The sequence below is a fragment of the Aulonocara sp. 'chitande type north' Nkhata Bay genome, linkage group LG4, assembly GCF_057382095.1.
Source record: "Aulonocara sp. 'chitande type north' Nkhata Bay isolate Kocher_YH1m ecotype deep benthic linkage group LG4, A_spYH_male_GT1.1, whole genome shotgun sequence".
Classification (NCBI taxonomy): Eukaryota; Metazoa; Chordata; class Actinopteri; order Cichliformes; family Cichlidae; genus Aulonocara; species Aulonocara sp. 'chitande type north' Nkhata Bay.
The window spans coordinates 21,806,362-21,820,617 of NC_141347.1; the positions used below are offsets into that span (position 1 = coordinate 21,806,362).

The 14,256-nt window shown below is 41.7% G+C and overlaps 1 protein-coding gene across 5 annotated transcripts in view; it reads left to right on the forward strand.

Moving 5' to 3' along the window:
• Window positions 1-14,256, forward strand: part of grid2ipa (glutamate receptor, ionotropic, delta 2 (Grid2) interacting protein, a) — a 31,610-nt gene that overhangs the window by 3,565 nt on the left and 13,789 nt on the right. For 3 of the 5 annotated variants that reach the window (XM_086289119.1, XM_086289120.1, XM_086289121.1), the window contains exons 5-8: window positions 7,916-8,191; window positions 9,184-9,269; window positions 9,349-9,418; window positions 9,802-10,098. In XM_086289119.1, the coding sequence (XP_086145245.1) occupies window positions 7,916-8,191; window positions 9,184-9,269; window positions 9,349-9,418; window positions 9,802-10,098 (729 nt within the window). Of the gene's footprint in view, window positions 1-2,521; window positions 3,209-7,425; window positions 8,192-9,183; window positions 9,270-9,348; window positions 9,419-9,801; window positions 10,099-14,256 lie in introns of those variants that run through there. The other 2 variants (XM_086289122.1, XM_086289123.1) reach the window with 2 other exon arrangements.

Sequence of the window (14,256 nt, forward strand, 5' to 3'; positions counted from 1 at the left end):
GATTAGAAGTGTGACCGCCGAATATTGCAATTGTTCCTTCTCAGCAATCATTGGAAAATCAAAACCCAAACCACAACACAGCTGCACACGCTTGCATTTCCGCTCTCTCTGTCTTTTCTGCTCACTTCACTCTCACTCTGGTTTTTTCTCGCTTGGTCTCTTTCTTTCCCACATCTCCCTGTCAGCTGTGATGCACTCTTTGATACACGCACCAGTTTTTTGTGTGGATCACATTACTGGATGCTCTTTATTCCCTCCTCTGCATACAGCTCTTAGCTGCTACAGCCAGTTTGCTGCCGGTGGATGAGATTTTGCACACATAGTAACACACAGTGAAACATGCAGATGCTCAATCTCCATCCACACAGTCGTGGCTTTGAAGTTCCATACTGGGAGACATTATGAGTTGCTGTCTCAGGTGAGTACCGAACAATTTGTCACGATTAATTTTCAGAGCGTTTTCAGCATATAACTGGTCATTGAGTTTGCCTTCTTTGGCATCTGTCGTGTGTGGTCATTTCTGATTGGTCATCAAGTAAACTGCACTGCTGTTAAAGCACTCTGTAACAAGTCGGCTGTCATAATCAATCAAATGAGTTTTCCCTGTGCCTCTTTTTTTTTTTTTTGGTGACGAATCTGTTCTACCTGCAGCTAAAAAAACAAAGCTGCTGTCCAGCCGTCTCAGTTTCATTTGAACACAGATGTCTGTCTCACAGCACTGATGGCTCATTTCCATCCTTAGAAAGCTGCCTGGGAAAAACAAATGGTTTGCAATGTTTGTTGTCCACAGGAGAGCCATCAATTATGCATTAGCTGCACCCATAGAGGACTGAGGACTGTTGAGCTGTTTTTCTCACTTTCAGCAATAACTCTAACAATAATTGTTTGAGTCTGTCTTTAAAAAAATCAACTCTACCTTCTTTTACCCACAATTCCATACTGTGGTGCTGAATCAGGAATGCTATAACCTTGAAAGGATTTGATGTACATGTGCTACGTTCCACGCTTTTGTCTTTGTGTCTGCCTGTTATGTTGCCTACAGCTAAAAAAAAGATTTGGAAGGGTTTTTTTGAGTTTGTAGTCTCAAGAAAGGCTAAAAATAAACTTTATATTCCACATTTAGAAGAAAGGTCTTTATGTTTCAGCTGAATCTTTAGTTTGTCTGTGGTGGGAGCCGTATGGAGTTGTGCTTCCAGGAGCTGTGCCTCAGGCGTTGTGTTGGTCGATGTAAACAGTTTCTGTGGACAATGAAATTTGTAATATGAATGCAATGTCTTCTTAGCTAATTTTGCTCAGACTTTCATGGTTCCCCATGAAAAAGCCCTCTGACTGCAGTTTATAGGCTTGACTTTCCAGTGAGCATCTTTTATTAAAACCATGAGGTTTACATTGCTCGTTTTGAGTGAAAAATCTCCAGATTAGAACAAGGTCCACAAAATTGAGTGCATGATCCCCTCACAATGAATTGTCATAATTTCAGCTATTTGCTTGTGACCTTTCTTAAAACTTCAGATGCATTTTGGTGCTAACTAGTAAACTGTGTTCCCCATTTATTGCATTTAACTTATCAGCATGACGGAGCTATTCAGAGCTGTTACCCTAGCCTGAATTTGCTGATACTGAATGCCTTTTTTGTCTCATTAAGTATACTGATTGTGCTATAACTCCTAATCGCAGTGATCTGAAAAGCTGTACTGGGAATCCAAGCCGCTGACTAAGGAATTAAGATGCCCGACAGCAAGATATACGATTATTAGTGTGCTCCGTCATGAGCCTGGTGCCTGTGTCGTCGTTCTGAGCGTGGAGAATCAAGTGTTTGCTCTCCTTCTGCCACCCAATCTGCCGGTCTGTGTCCCTCAATCACTGTTACTTACTACGACAGCCCTCACACACTCATGCACATGCATTTACACACGAATGTGAGAACACTCCACCCACCCTCTGATAATGAGGGGTCTGTGTCAGAGGATCTGAGGTGTGCTTAACAGCTCATGAAACTATTTCTTTTGTCCGCCTTGTGAAAACTTGACCAGCTGGGCCACACGCTGCTCAGTCTGCCTCTGTCCCCATCGCTGATTCGCCTCCCCTCCTCCCAAAGGATGTGTTCTATTTTTAAGCAGCCTACTTCTTTTAATAAAGTCTCTCTTAGGTTTCTGGCGCACTTGCCGGTGTCAATTCTTAAATGCTGTAAAGCCCAGGGGTCAGCAAGTGCTTAACAATTGAAATTAGCGACAAGCTGGGAGTACCTATTAGCTCTTTTGTTCATGTGGCTGTGCAGTGTTTTGATAACTTGTGAGTATAGTGAAGTGTCAGCCTTTGTCTGACACTGCATCCATATATAGACTTCAAAGGTGTGAATTAATTAGACTTTCACATCCTTTTGTGTTTGAGTGCCAAAATGTTTTCAGCTTCTGCTTTATGAATCAGTCTTTTCTGGTAGTTTTTGCACCAGTTTGGATACATTTCCTACCTAGCATACATGTAATGAATAGGGATGAATCACACAGTCACAACTGCCAAACTTCCTGCATGTTCACTTATGCACATTACAGTTTCATTGTGCTGACCTGCCTATGAAATTCCACTGGGGCTCCACACTCTTCTCCACTTCTCTCCTCTCTCCCTCCTCACTTACTCCTCTGTTCTTGTCATTCTTTCTTTCCTCCACTGAGGGAAGAGAAGATTTGTCACTCACTACCTCTCACTGCTGAATGATGGACAAGTCAATACTGAGGATTATCCTTTAACCGAGACCAAGAAGACAACCTTGTGTTGACCTCGAGCCTTTGCTTCTGTCTTTTGGTGCCTGTGGAGGACGAGGATAAAGGATGGGAAGGCACAAAGAGTGCTCCCCCAAACATGAAGTTGGAGAAGAGCTAATGATGCTGCCTGAGGATGTTTTGGAGGTGTGGAAGGATTTAAACCACAGCCACTCTTATAGATTGCTCCCTCCCTCTCTCTCATTTGGTCTCGTTCTTCATCTGGCTGCTTTCCGAGCCTGCAGCAGGCACCTTTGAGATCCAGGACACCTTTGCGTTTCTCATCTTTCTCTCCTTTCTCCTTTGTCCGGGAGAGTTGTTTGTTCAAAACTAGATGGGGACTAACTGAGACAGAGGGAAGGCATTTGCATTGCTTAACTGAGCTCAGACACTTCCTCAAAGCCCTGAAGAGCCATGGGAAGGGATAGGAGCCTTTCCAGACACTTTCGGTATGGCACTTTTTGTTTGATCTCAGAACAGTGTTCACTGTGCTTTGTGTTGTTGTGCTGAGCTGTATGTGAAGTTGCTGGAGCGCTGCTGCGCAACTATATCTGGTGGGCTTGTTATCAAGGTGTGTAATGATGATCAATTTTACACTTTGTGTTAGCATGTGAAAATGTCAAAACTAGAAATATCAGATTCCAGCTGGGATGAGAAAACCTCTAGATTTTAGCAAAACTCAGTTTGACATCTCCCAACAACCACTTTTGCATTTTCTTTTGGAGGCTTTTTAATTTCACTCTTTATTTTAACTTCACCGTGTCACATAGTGTGATTCCTATTTGCAGATTCATACTTGGCCCAGCTGTTAAATTAGCTGATCAGAAGTGGGTCTGATGATGATGATAATAATGGTTTTCTTGCACTGAGTTTCCCAGCTGATTGCAATTGTCACTCATCCCTCTGTGCATCATGTCCTTGATCCACCCCTCCCTCAGACCTAATTATAGATTTATCTCGCCCTCCTTATAATTGAGGGCATCCCAAGGCCTACATCCAGCTTCACTGGAGAGAAGCTTTGAAGTTTCTGCTCACTTGTTTTGGCTAAGCTAAACTTTTTTTCTTTTTTTTTACAAGTAGAAGTTTCTTTGACGTAGGTCGGATTGTTTCAGCGGAGTTACAGTACAGGGATGTAGAGAGGGAGTACAGGCGATGACAGCAAAAGAAACCAATAACTGACAGAATGAAATGTGATAAACGTGTAAAAACTGGCCCCATTCTGTTTTGTATTTCCCCCCAACTCCGTTTGTCCGGGGAACCATGGTGATGTATGACTGTTTTTCAGGAAAGTTGAATGGCCTACATAGGGTGTAAGCGCAGAACATACAACTTCATTCCCAATAGTTATATGACCCTGGCCTAGAAAGAGCTCTAGTTTTCTGCCTTCTTTCTTTCCTAGTCTCATGACACTATCAGATTTTACAGCTCATGTCTTCATATCAGTCTCTTTTCCGTTTTTTGCCGTTACTTCATCAGCTCCTGCTTGTCTGTCTTTCCTTTTCTTCCTACTTTTTCTTTCTTTGTCACTCACTCTGGCTTTCTGCTGGCTTGGATGGATACTGTTTTCTCTTATGTATTGCTGTTTATAACTGGAGCATGGTCCTTGGAATAGCAGTACCAAGCAATCTGGTGTTACAGAATAACACATTGCTGCCCTCCAGGGAAGAGTTGACTTTTTGCTGCATGAATACACAGTGCACTTAATCATTGTCACCCTCATACACACCTTTTTGGGTTCATAATTAACATGAATTTAGGTGGATGAAGCATTACCTATGGAAGAATTTTTGTCACTGATAACACTGAGGAGGTTGTCCCAACATGCTACAGAAAGCAGTAAAAGGGAAAGGGAAGGTTTAGAAGATGGTAGTGAGACCTGCTATGATGTATGGTTTGGAGGTGGTGGCACTAAAAGAAAACAGGTAGGGAGAGTTGAAGATGCTAGGAAATTTTATTGGGTCTGTCCAGGAGAGAACAGGAATAGAAATGAGTACATCAGAGGGACAGCTCAGGTAGTGTGACTTGGAGACAACGTTAAAGAAGCAAGGGTGAGATGGTTTGGACAAATACACAGGAGGGATAGTGAATATATTGGACAAATGATGTTGAATAGAGACCTGCCAGGCAGGAGGAAACAGGAAGACCTTATGGTTGTGGTGAAAGTGGACATGTATTTACTACAGTCTTTGAATCTTTTGTAAAGACTCTGTATTTCAGCTACATTTTCCAGATGAGCCTCAACACAAGTCTTCAACAATGTTCTGTGCATTAATAAACACGGTATCTGTGAAGTATGTGAAGAGAGCTTCTTTTGATAAAGTTAATGTGAGCCCGTGATTGCACCATGGGGAACGCCACTTGGCATACTACACTGTTTGGTTACATGAAAAACCAATTATCTGATAGTCACTGAAGCAACTTTACCACCTCAACTCACTCACTCACTCATGTTTCCATTTTTCCCTGATGATGGGTGTAACTGACAGTTATAAATCAGTTTTTGACATCAGTGAATAGAAAAAAAATGTACAGCATTGCTTTATCTAGTGTGTCTTTCTTCAGTGAAACAAAGAAGGTTTGCATAAGAGTGACTAAGTGCATTGTGTATTCATGGGTTTGGTCTTATGTCAGTGAGACTGCAAGCATCCAGACTGCTTTTCCATTATTCAAGTTAAGGGAAAATACCTGATGATGCTGCGAGTCTGTCCATGGCTGGGTTAGACCACGAGAGTCATTAAGTGTTAATGAGGTTGAAAAACATACAGCGAATCAGCAGTTAGTTCCCATATGTATTTGTGAGTGTGTTTGAGTCAAGGTGGAATAATTTCTGTACCAGGAGACACTGTGGAAAAGCAAACTGTAATTTTGCAGTGCTTCTGGCTTTGTGCTCTTTGAGTTATGCTTGTAATATACATACAAGTGTACTGCAGGTTTGTTCTTGTATAAATGTAATAAACCGTATGAAAGCTGCAGGTGCAACCAGTAAGCAAAATAAATGTCACAAGTCTTACCAACAGTACAAAAGTAGAGACTGTATTAAACTGAGTGTTTTGTTCTTGTGGATGATGAGCACTGGATGTTGGTAGTGGTTTAACATACAGCTTGGGAGTGCATGACCTCATTTATAGAAGTTTTAAAAGTCTCAGTCTGTATTTTTGGAACACCTGTGCATAGCTGGGTTTTGGATACCGATCAATGTGCAGTGTTCCAGGTTGGTTTTAATTAAAGCTATGGTCTGGTGTATATCAGTGTGCACTTGTAAAAACCTTTAAGTTTAAGTGAGTCATAACTTTGTGTTAATAATTCTCTAGAGAGTGAATATCTATATTCCCTCAGCTTTGCATCTTAAGATATTGGTATGAAGGCAACACACTACATAAGCAAGGATTTTTAAGAAACTACAAAACTGAGAATAATCTAATCTTTGCCTCCTAACGATATTCCCAAATGTACCTCTAAAATCACTGTGACAGCTTTGAAATCCAAAGTGCGCCGCTGAGCCTTATTGCGATTTAAATCAGAATTTATGCTGTGTACATGGAGCCACACTGGAACTGGTGCACTCTGAAAAAAACAAAGCACTCTTTCCTGCTCTGCAACAGTGGAAGCACCCAGGAGATTCACGGTGAAGTTAGAGAGATAGAGAGAGTTGTGTTGAGAATCGAGGGAGCATCATTTTGTAGGCAGGATGGGGAGGAAGATATGCAAAAGAGAAAAGGTGGCGGGGAGGTGCACGCGTATGTGTAACAGAGGAGCGCCCTATATTTAAAGAAGGAGCACACGATAGAACACTTTCCAAAACAGTTATTGGCAATATTTCTTCCATTTCTAGGTCACTTCTGTTGCTTTGTTATGCATTTTTCTTGTTCTTGCAGATAATTGGCCAAATATAAACCAGCAGACAGCACTAAGACTGCAAGAGAGTTTAATGGGACCAGACATTTCAAGCAATCTAAAAAGATCAGTGGCAAATGTCAGGTTTGGGTGTGAGTAGAAACCGTAAGAAAATGGTTCTTTATCAGTGTTTAAAGCTGATGCTAAAGATCTTAACCCTTCAAAGCCTGAACCATGAAATAATTGTGAGAAAATTCAAATCTTTGGAAAATAGGGTGTTCTTCTGACAAATTAAGAAAATAATTTCCATATATCATAAATATATTTGCTATATTTGGCTAATTTTTTTAGCAGTGTATTGCTTAAAAATGTATTGTGCAGTTTGGAAAAAATCAGGTTCATGATGTAGGCATTAAAGGGAGAAATTTGTATCAAATAAATAGCAGCAAGTTTTTTGATGCACGCAAAGCTTCTGAGAGGTTGTGCATCTGAAATACGAGCTCTCTTTGGCTTGATTCATTATTTGAAAAAGAAATTACAACTCTGTTTTGTTATTTTTAATCTCTGTGCATGAAACATACAAAAGATCGGGGGGAACTGGGTGCACTACCCTCATAACACACCCTTTAACACACTAAATTTAATGGCAACTTGATGTGAGGGTTTGCTTTTCCTTTAAGAAGAAAAAAACCCACATTTGGAGTAGATGATGGGAGGGCAAAATACCAGTAGTAGGGGGGGAATGAAGTGCTTTCTCCCAGAGGTGGCTCTGGCACTGAGCTTCCTCACATTTCGTATATTAGCAGTGAGCTGTCACTGATACTGAACACTTTTACCTGCAGCCGCTAATGTGACAGGATCACACAACAAAGCTCGTCTCTCTCTTTCATTCTCTCACTCACATGCAAACTCTCACGAAAATCACACACACACACACTCAGATGTTGGACCAGTTCTTTCTGCTTGCCTCGACACTCCCATGAGATGATACGGATTGAACTATTTTTAAGCCAATTAAGTGGATCCTGCTGTTGGAGCAATACGTAATCAGAACAAGAATCCCTCTGCAGTTTTGATACCTCGGACAACAGATGTTTTGAGACATTAGTATAAAGAATATGATTTTTGTTTGGAAGGTATAGGGTGAAATACTGCTTGTTTTTATTATATATGATACTGATCTCTTGTACAAATGTAAAAAAAAAAAGATTGCTGGGTACTGACTGAACACAAGAGAAGCTGAACTGGAAACTGCTCCTCCTTTGCTGTAAAAGCTTATCCAGTCTCTCTGGGGTTTGTTCTGATCCCACAATGTTTGTCAGGATCTTCATTCCCAAGAAGCACCGGGAGCGTTTTGACGAAGTGGTTTCCCAAAGCCTGATGAGCCGGCTGAAGGGGCGCAGCTTTAGTGACCCCAGCCGCAGCCACCTTCGCCGTAGCCGAAGCGAAGATCACCCCGAACGCCTTCTTGTCTCCACCCGCGCCAGCTCAGTGCCACGCACCCACGCAGAGGAAGGTGTGGTACCCCCTGCCCGAGGCATGCGCAAGACCACGTCACTCATAGCTGGCCACTCCAGTGGCACCACCACAAACTGCAGGTCTGTGTTAAGTAACAATGATTTTGGTTTTCCTTAAAGTTTATTTAGAGCAAAAAGATAGAGGTGCACAAGTCCCACCTCTGCAAAAATAATGAGCAGTATAAGAAATTTGGATTTTTTTCTGCTAACATTTAATCAGTTCCAGAGTGTGCTGGCTTCAGCTACACAGTATATGTCATTTTTAGTCTTCAAGATGCCAGTTTCTTTAAATAACTGTCTATCCTCCTATGTTTGATCACTGCACCTTTCTAAAAAAATCCCCAAAACTGCCTGAACCGCCGTCTCTGTGTAAGCAGGGAATTTATTTAAACTGGAACATGTAGGATTTCAGTGAAAAATAGACCCTTAAGTGGTAAAACCAGTGGTGACATAAACCTATTAGGACAGTCACGCCTGCTCTCTTTTCCTGCAGTGATGCCGTTTTTCATCATGAATTGACGTCATTCGCTTTTCCACTCATATAAACTCATTTAAAGATTTAATGCTGAGAGGTTTTTGAAAAACACCTTTAAACATGATTTAAGCACCCTTTCACCTTCTGCTAAAGTTATGGGAGTAAACCGCCACAAGACACTCCCGATCTCCTCGTTATACAGCTCCCTGGGGACAGATTGTCCATATTTAAGTAGGCTTGTTCATGCAGGATGTGAATTTAAAGTAGTGTGCTGAATATGGAAGTCTGCTCAGCTTCTTTCAGAAAAGGCAGACGAACTATGTTTAACTATGTTATGTGACTCAAGGCTACATTCACTGAGCTTGACAATTAATGAACTTTACCCCATTTATTGTAACAGTTTCTGTCCACTGGATGTTATTTTAATGATGTTTAAAAGTTTAAGAGGGCTTTCTTGTAACCGGTTTTCTAATATTTACTACAGTCGTGCTGATTTAGCCCCTGAATGTGATAGATTATTTCAGGTGACCTGCTTTTCTTTTACAACAAAGGAGCTCTGAGTATGGTTGTTAACTGAAGCTTAAATTTGCTTCTTTAGGACAGTGAGAGTTTGCAAGGGCAACATGAGTTTTGGCTTCACTCTCAGAGGCCATGCTCCAGTGTGGATTGACTCTGTGATCCCTGGTAAGAATGAAGCAGATAATGGACTTCAATAAGAACTCCATATAGGTAAACTGTCTGTCATTCCTTCTCTGTTCTTCAGGAAGTCCTGCAGACAAAGCCGGTCTAAAACCAGGAGACCGCATCCTGTTTCTCAATGGACTGGACATGAGGTTGAACTGCATAAACTGCACATATTCTTTGCATGTTTTTGCATAAAACAGTGCAAATCCTAAAGCAATTTGCTTGTAAAGAAATAAAAAAGAAGAAAAGTGATAGGAAGTTAGCATAAACATGTTGTTATGGTCCCACTGTTAAAGATATTTTTTTCATTTGTAAAATTTGGAGCCTTTGAATATATTACAAGACTGAAGTAAGACAAAATATGACAAGAAAGTACCCCCCAAAGCAACTTTTCATTCATTGGTTACTGGTTATTTGGATGACATAAGTAGTAGTGACATCACTAAATATTAAGTTTTAGCTTTTCTACTAAATAACTGGTAGACTGGTAGAAATGCCTTTGACATCCTGGATACCATCTGTCCGCCTGCAGGACCTCCTCCCATGAAAAGGTAGTGTCCATGCTGCAGGGAAGCGGTGCCATGCCCACACTGGTAGTGGAGGATGGGCCGCCTACATTTACCCTTGCAGAGCAGGACCTTGCAGGAGGCGGCGTTCCTACAGAACGGACCCGCTCTCCTGTGCTCAGCTCCCTCCAGTGGGTGGCAGAGATTCTGCCTCCCAGTATCAGGGTTCAGGGTCGCACCTTTGGGCAGCAGTTGGAGCACCTGCTGACCATTCAGGAGAGATACACAATCTGCAAAGCATTGGAGAACTTCTTCCAGCATAGGTAAGCAAAGCACAGGGAGAAAAGGAGAGTATGGATAGAGACTAGGGGTGCAACGATACACAAAATTCACGGTTCGGTTCGGTTCGATACTTTGGTGTCACGGTTCGATATTTTTTCGATACAAAAAAAATGTTCATGCCTTTTTAATTTGTCATTTATTAAAATTATAAATATATATTTTAACTCAAAAGTACAGTTTTTAAATTTAATGTTGCTGAAACAAAAGTAATTAAAAAAATAAATATATCTCAGGGCTCTCAAAATTTCAAAATCCCTGGTAGCCCTTCGGGCAGGGACTCTTCAGTTTTTGGTAGCCCAAAGTAAATTTAAGTAGCCTGAATAAAAAAGAGAGCAATTTTTTGATTGATGTTTTGTTTCCTTTACAATATTATACATTAAAGTATAATATTGTAAAGGAAACAAAACATTAATCAAAAAATTGTTGAAAAACAAATTACAACATTGTATAAAAATTACAATCATCAACTCAAATACTTGGTTCTAATTGAACAGAAATTTCTATGAACTTGTAAGAACTGTGTAGGACTTGAATCAGTCTGTGTCAGATCCTGAATTTGAAATTTCCGCTGAAGTCACGGGTAAGAGGCAAGTGGAACCAAGATCTAGGACATTTGCTTTTTGAAGTTTGCAAAGACTGCTAAATTTTGCCAGTGGTAGTTCACTCTTTGCAACATAGTACGCTGTTCTAAACAGATTTTTCAGGTTTATTTTTAGTATGTTATTTGCAATTGGTGTTTGTTCTGGGAAAGATATTGCAGACTGAGCAATAATGCATTTCTTGCATTTCTCATGGGTTCTAATGGGGGCCTTTCTTAAAATGACTGGTCCCAGTAACAAAGGCGCTTGTCGACTCAGAAATCGAGAGAAAACCAACAACACACCCGGCAGAACATCATGTTATTTACACGGGTGCACATAAGTGGTCCGCATGTGCGCATTCGCTGTCAAAATAAAAGACGCGCACCAGATAAGAAGTTGCAACGCAAGTTTGCATCCATATAAAAAGCACTGTTTTTGTCCGCTAGAGTGAGATTTTCAAGGCACATTCCGCACCACATCTCTGTGCGTTCATCATTTGTTTGAAGCCAGCTCACCACCTGCAACCACTTTTCCGAGAATACGCGCTTCTTTTGTGACATTTCTTTGGAGGTGGAGGAACACCAAAGTAATTGCTTAAAGGAGCTTCTTCGACATCTTTAAGAGTTCTAAACAAATGTCTGTCCTCCTCCAGAAAATCTTATGTATGCAAACACGTGTTGCAACTTCTTATCTTGTGCGCAGTTTTTTTTCTTCTTCTTCACAGCGAATGCGCACCTGCGGACCACTTATGTGCAGCCCTGGTTATTTAGCTCTCATATTGCAGCCACAGAAATTCTTTTGTCCATGAAACCATAAAGCTGCACTTTCTTTTTGCCTTATAGTCTGATTTGTCATAACTTTTCCGTTTTGTGGTAAGCTTTTCTTTGGCTGTCACTTCTTCACCCTGACCTGTCTTATTTGGCTCAGCAGAACTAAAATATATATCCTGCTGCTTTTACACACACACACACACACACACACACACACACACACACACACACACACACACACACACACACACACACACACACACACACACACACACACACATAACGCTCAGCGATTCTCTGCGCGATCAACCTCTCATATGTTTAAGCTTGCTGCGGGAGATTTCACTTGTCATGTTTGCATAGTAAGCTAACGATTGATAAGACGATGTCAGAGGAATTGGTGCGCAAATTATCATCACTCACCAATCAGTGCTGTCGCTCTCTATACACAGTTCGCGCGATTGCAAAGTGAAAGCAAAAGACAAGCGCAAATTCAAACGCGATTTCAATATGTCACATATTGACAGTGGCTCATCGATGCCAATGACATAATTACCCAGCTACATTTCCGAAAGAATGCAAAAGCATTGACATATATTTTTCCTTCCTACAATAGCCCAACGGGCAGGGCAGAGATAGATTTTGGTAGCCCGACGTCCCGGGGCTAGCGATTTTGCAAGCCCTGTATCTGATTGAGGAATCATTCATCTTTGGAAAAGAGAGTTTATTACAGAGAAATTGCTCTTTCCAAAATAAAAGCTATACTATCCGCTTCTTCTGGGCTATATTCTCAGCAGCATATTGTAGCGGGTCAGGGCTGTTCAGGGTTCTGTTTGTACAGTTATGTTTTGTTTATGTTGCCATAGTGACGGGTGACGCCCTCTCGCTGCGACGGTGTGTCCTTCCGGGGTCAGAGGGCGCCCTGTGTGTTGTTGTTGTTGTTGCTGCTGTGGGGTTGCCGCGCTGAGCAGTTAGCTAGCGGCAGTGTTCTTCTGCAGATGTCGATAAACGGCTGTGCTCCCTGGCTAGCTCACGGGAAGCAAGACCAAACGACAACTCCGTCTTCACCTTGTCTGAGCTCGCCACATTGGTGTCAGAAGTGGGATGATGGTGGCACCCCATGTTCTGACCCGAGTGACTTTTCCCCCTCCGGTCGTGACCAGCCGGTGCGCCAAAAGAAGGCACCTGGACATTTGCAAAGTGAAAGCAAAAAACAAACACAAATTCAAACGCGATTTCAATATGTCACATATTGACAGTGGCTCACTGATGCCAATGACATAATTACCCAGCTACATTTCCTAAAGAATGCAAAAGCATTGACATATATTTTTCTTCCTACAATAGCCCGACGGGCAGGGCAGAGATAGATTTTGGTAGCCCGACTGGAAAAATCGCTAGCCCCGGGACGTCGGGCTAGCGATTTTGCAAGCCCTGTGTTACAGGCATGGCCCTTTAAGGATGAAGCCTGATGGGAAATGTATTCGGGATGTGTGTAGCGGGACTGCCTGGTGTGTGTGTGTGAAGAGAGAGAAAGCGGAGAAGGGGAAAAGGTAACGGTTAGCTACAGAAGAGACGAAAAGAAAACAAATAAAAGGAATATAATAACTCCCTCAACAGCCAGAGTTGTGTCGGCGATGCTCGCGGTGAGTAAACTGTTTCAGCCCACTGTACGTGGTGTTCGTGCCTTAGAGAAGAAATAAAGTTCGGTGAAGCAGTTTCCTACGCCTCCTTCGATCTTTTTGCTAGCGGAGTTGACCTGTATAGTAAGCTGTTGCAGGTGTTGTGCCAAAAAGTGATTGTCTGCCAAAAACTGATTTCCAGTGTTTCTGTGTATTTTTTATGTGTAATATCTTTACGTATGTTCGTAAATAGACTTCGGTGAACAGGGGATACAAAGGGGTTACATAAAGAATTAAAACATTATCTGTTTTTTAAGTATCTTTACAACTTGTACTTACATTATAACCAATCCGGTCCTTTATCCCCACTTAAAATATTTTTACAGAACTATTGTAATATTTGCTGCCATTTCTGCTGTCCTGTTGGGCAACTTACTCTTACAAAATACATTTTTAATGTTAATGAGATTTTTTTTACTGCATAAATAAAGGTTATATAAAAGTCGCTGCCAAAAACTGATTGCGGCTTGTATCTTGCTACACGAATGTTGTTTGTGGCTCAAGATGACTTTATGTCATCCATAAGGGATGCATTTGACATATGTTTAACATATTATAGCCCAACAAGTTACTTATAGCACTTTAAATATGAGCAATCGCTTTTTGGCAAATACCGGAAATCAGTTTTTGGCAGACAATCACTTTTTGGCACAACACCGGCTACGAGTCAGTTACGGAACCTTCAAGTAACTGCCAGAGGTTTCCTTACTATGGTTCGGGGCCGCGGATCTGGCACGGTAACACCTGTATCTGATTGAGGAATCATTCATCTTTGGAAAAGAGAGTTTATTACAGAGAAATGGCTCTTTCCAAAATAAAAGCTATACTATACGCTTCTTCTGGGCTATATTCTCAGCAGCATATTGTAGCGGGTCAGGGCTGTTCGGGGTTCTGTTTGTACAGTTATGTTTTGTTTATGTTGCCATAGTGACGGGTGACGCCCTCTCGCTGCGACGGTGTGTCCTTCCGGGGTCAGAGGGCGCCCTGTGTGTTGTTGTTGTTGTTGCTGTGCGGTTGCCGCGCTGAGCAGTTAGCTAGCGGCAGTGTTCTTCTGCAGATGTCAATAAACGGCTGTGCTCCCTGGCTAGCTCACGGGAAGCAAGACC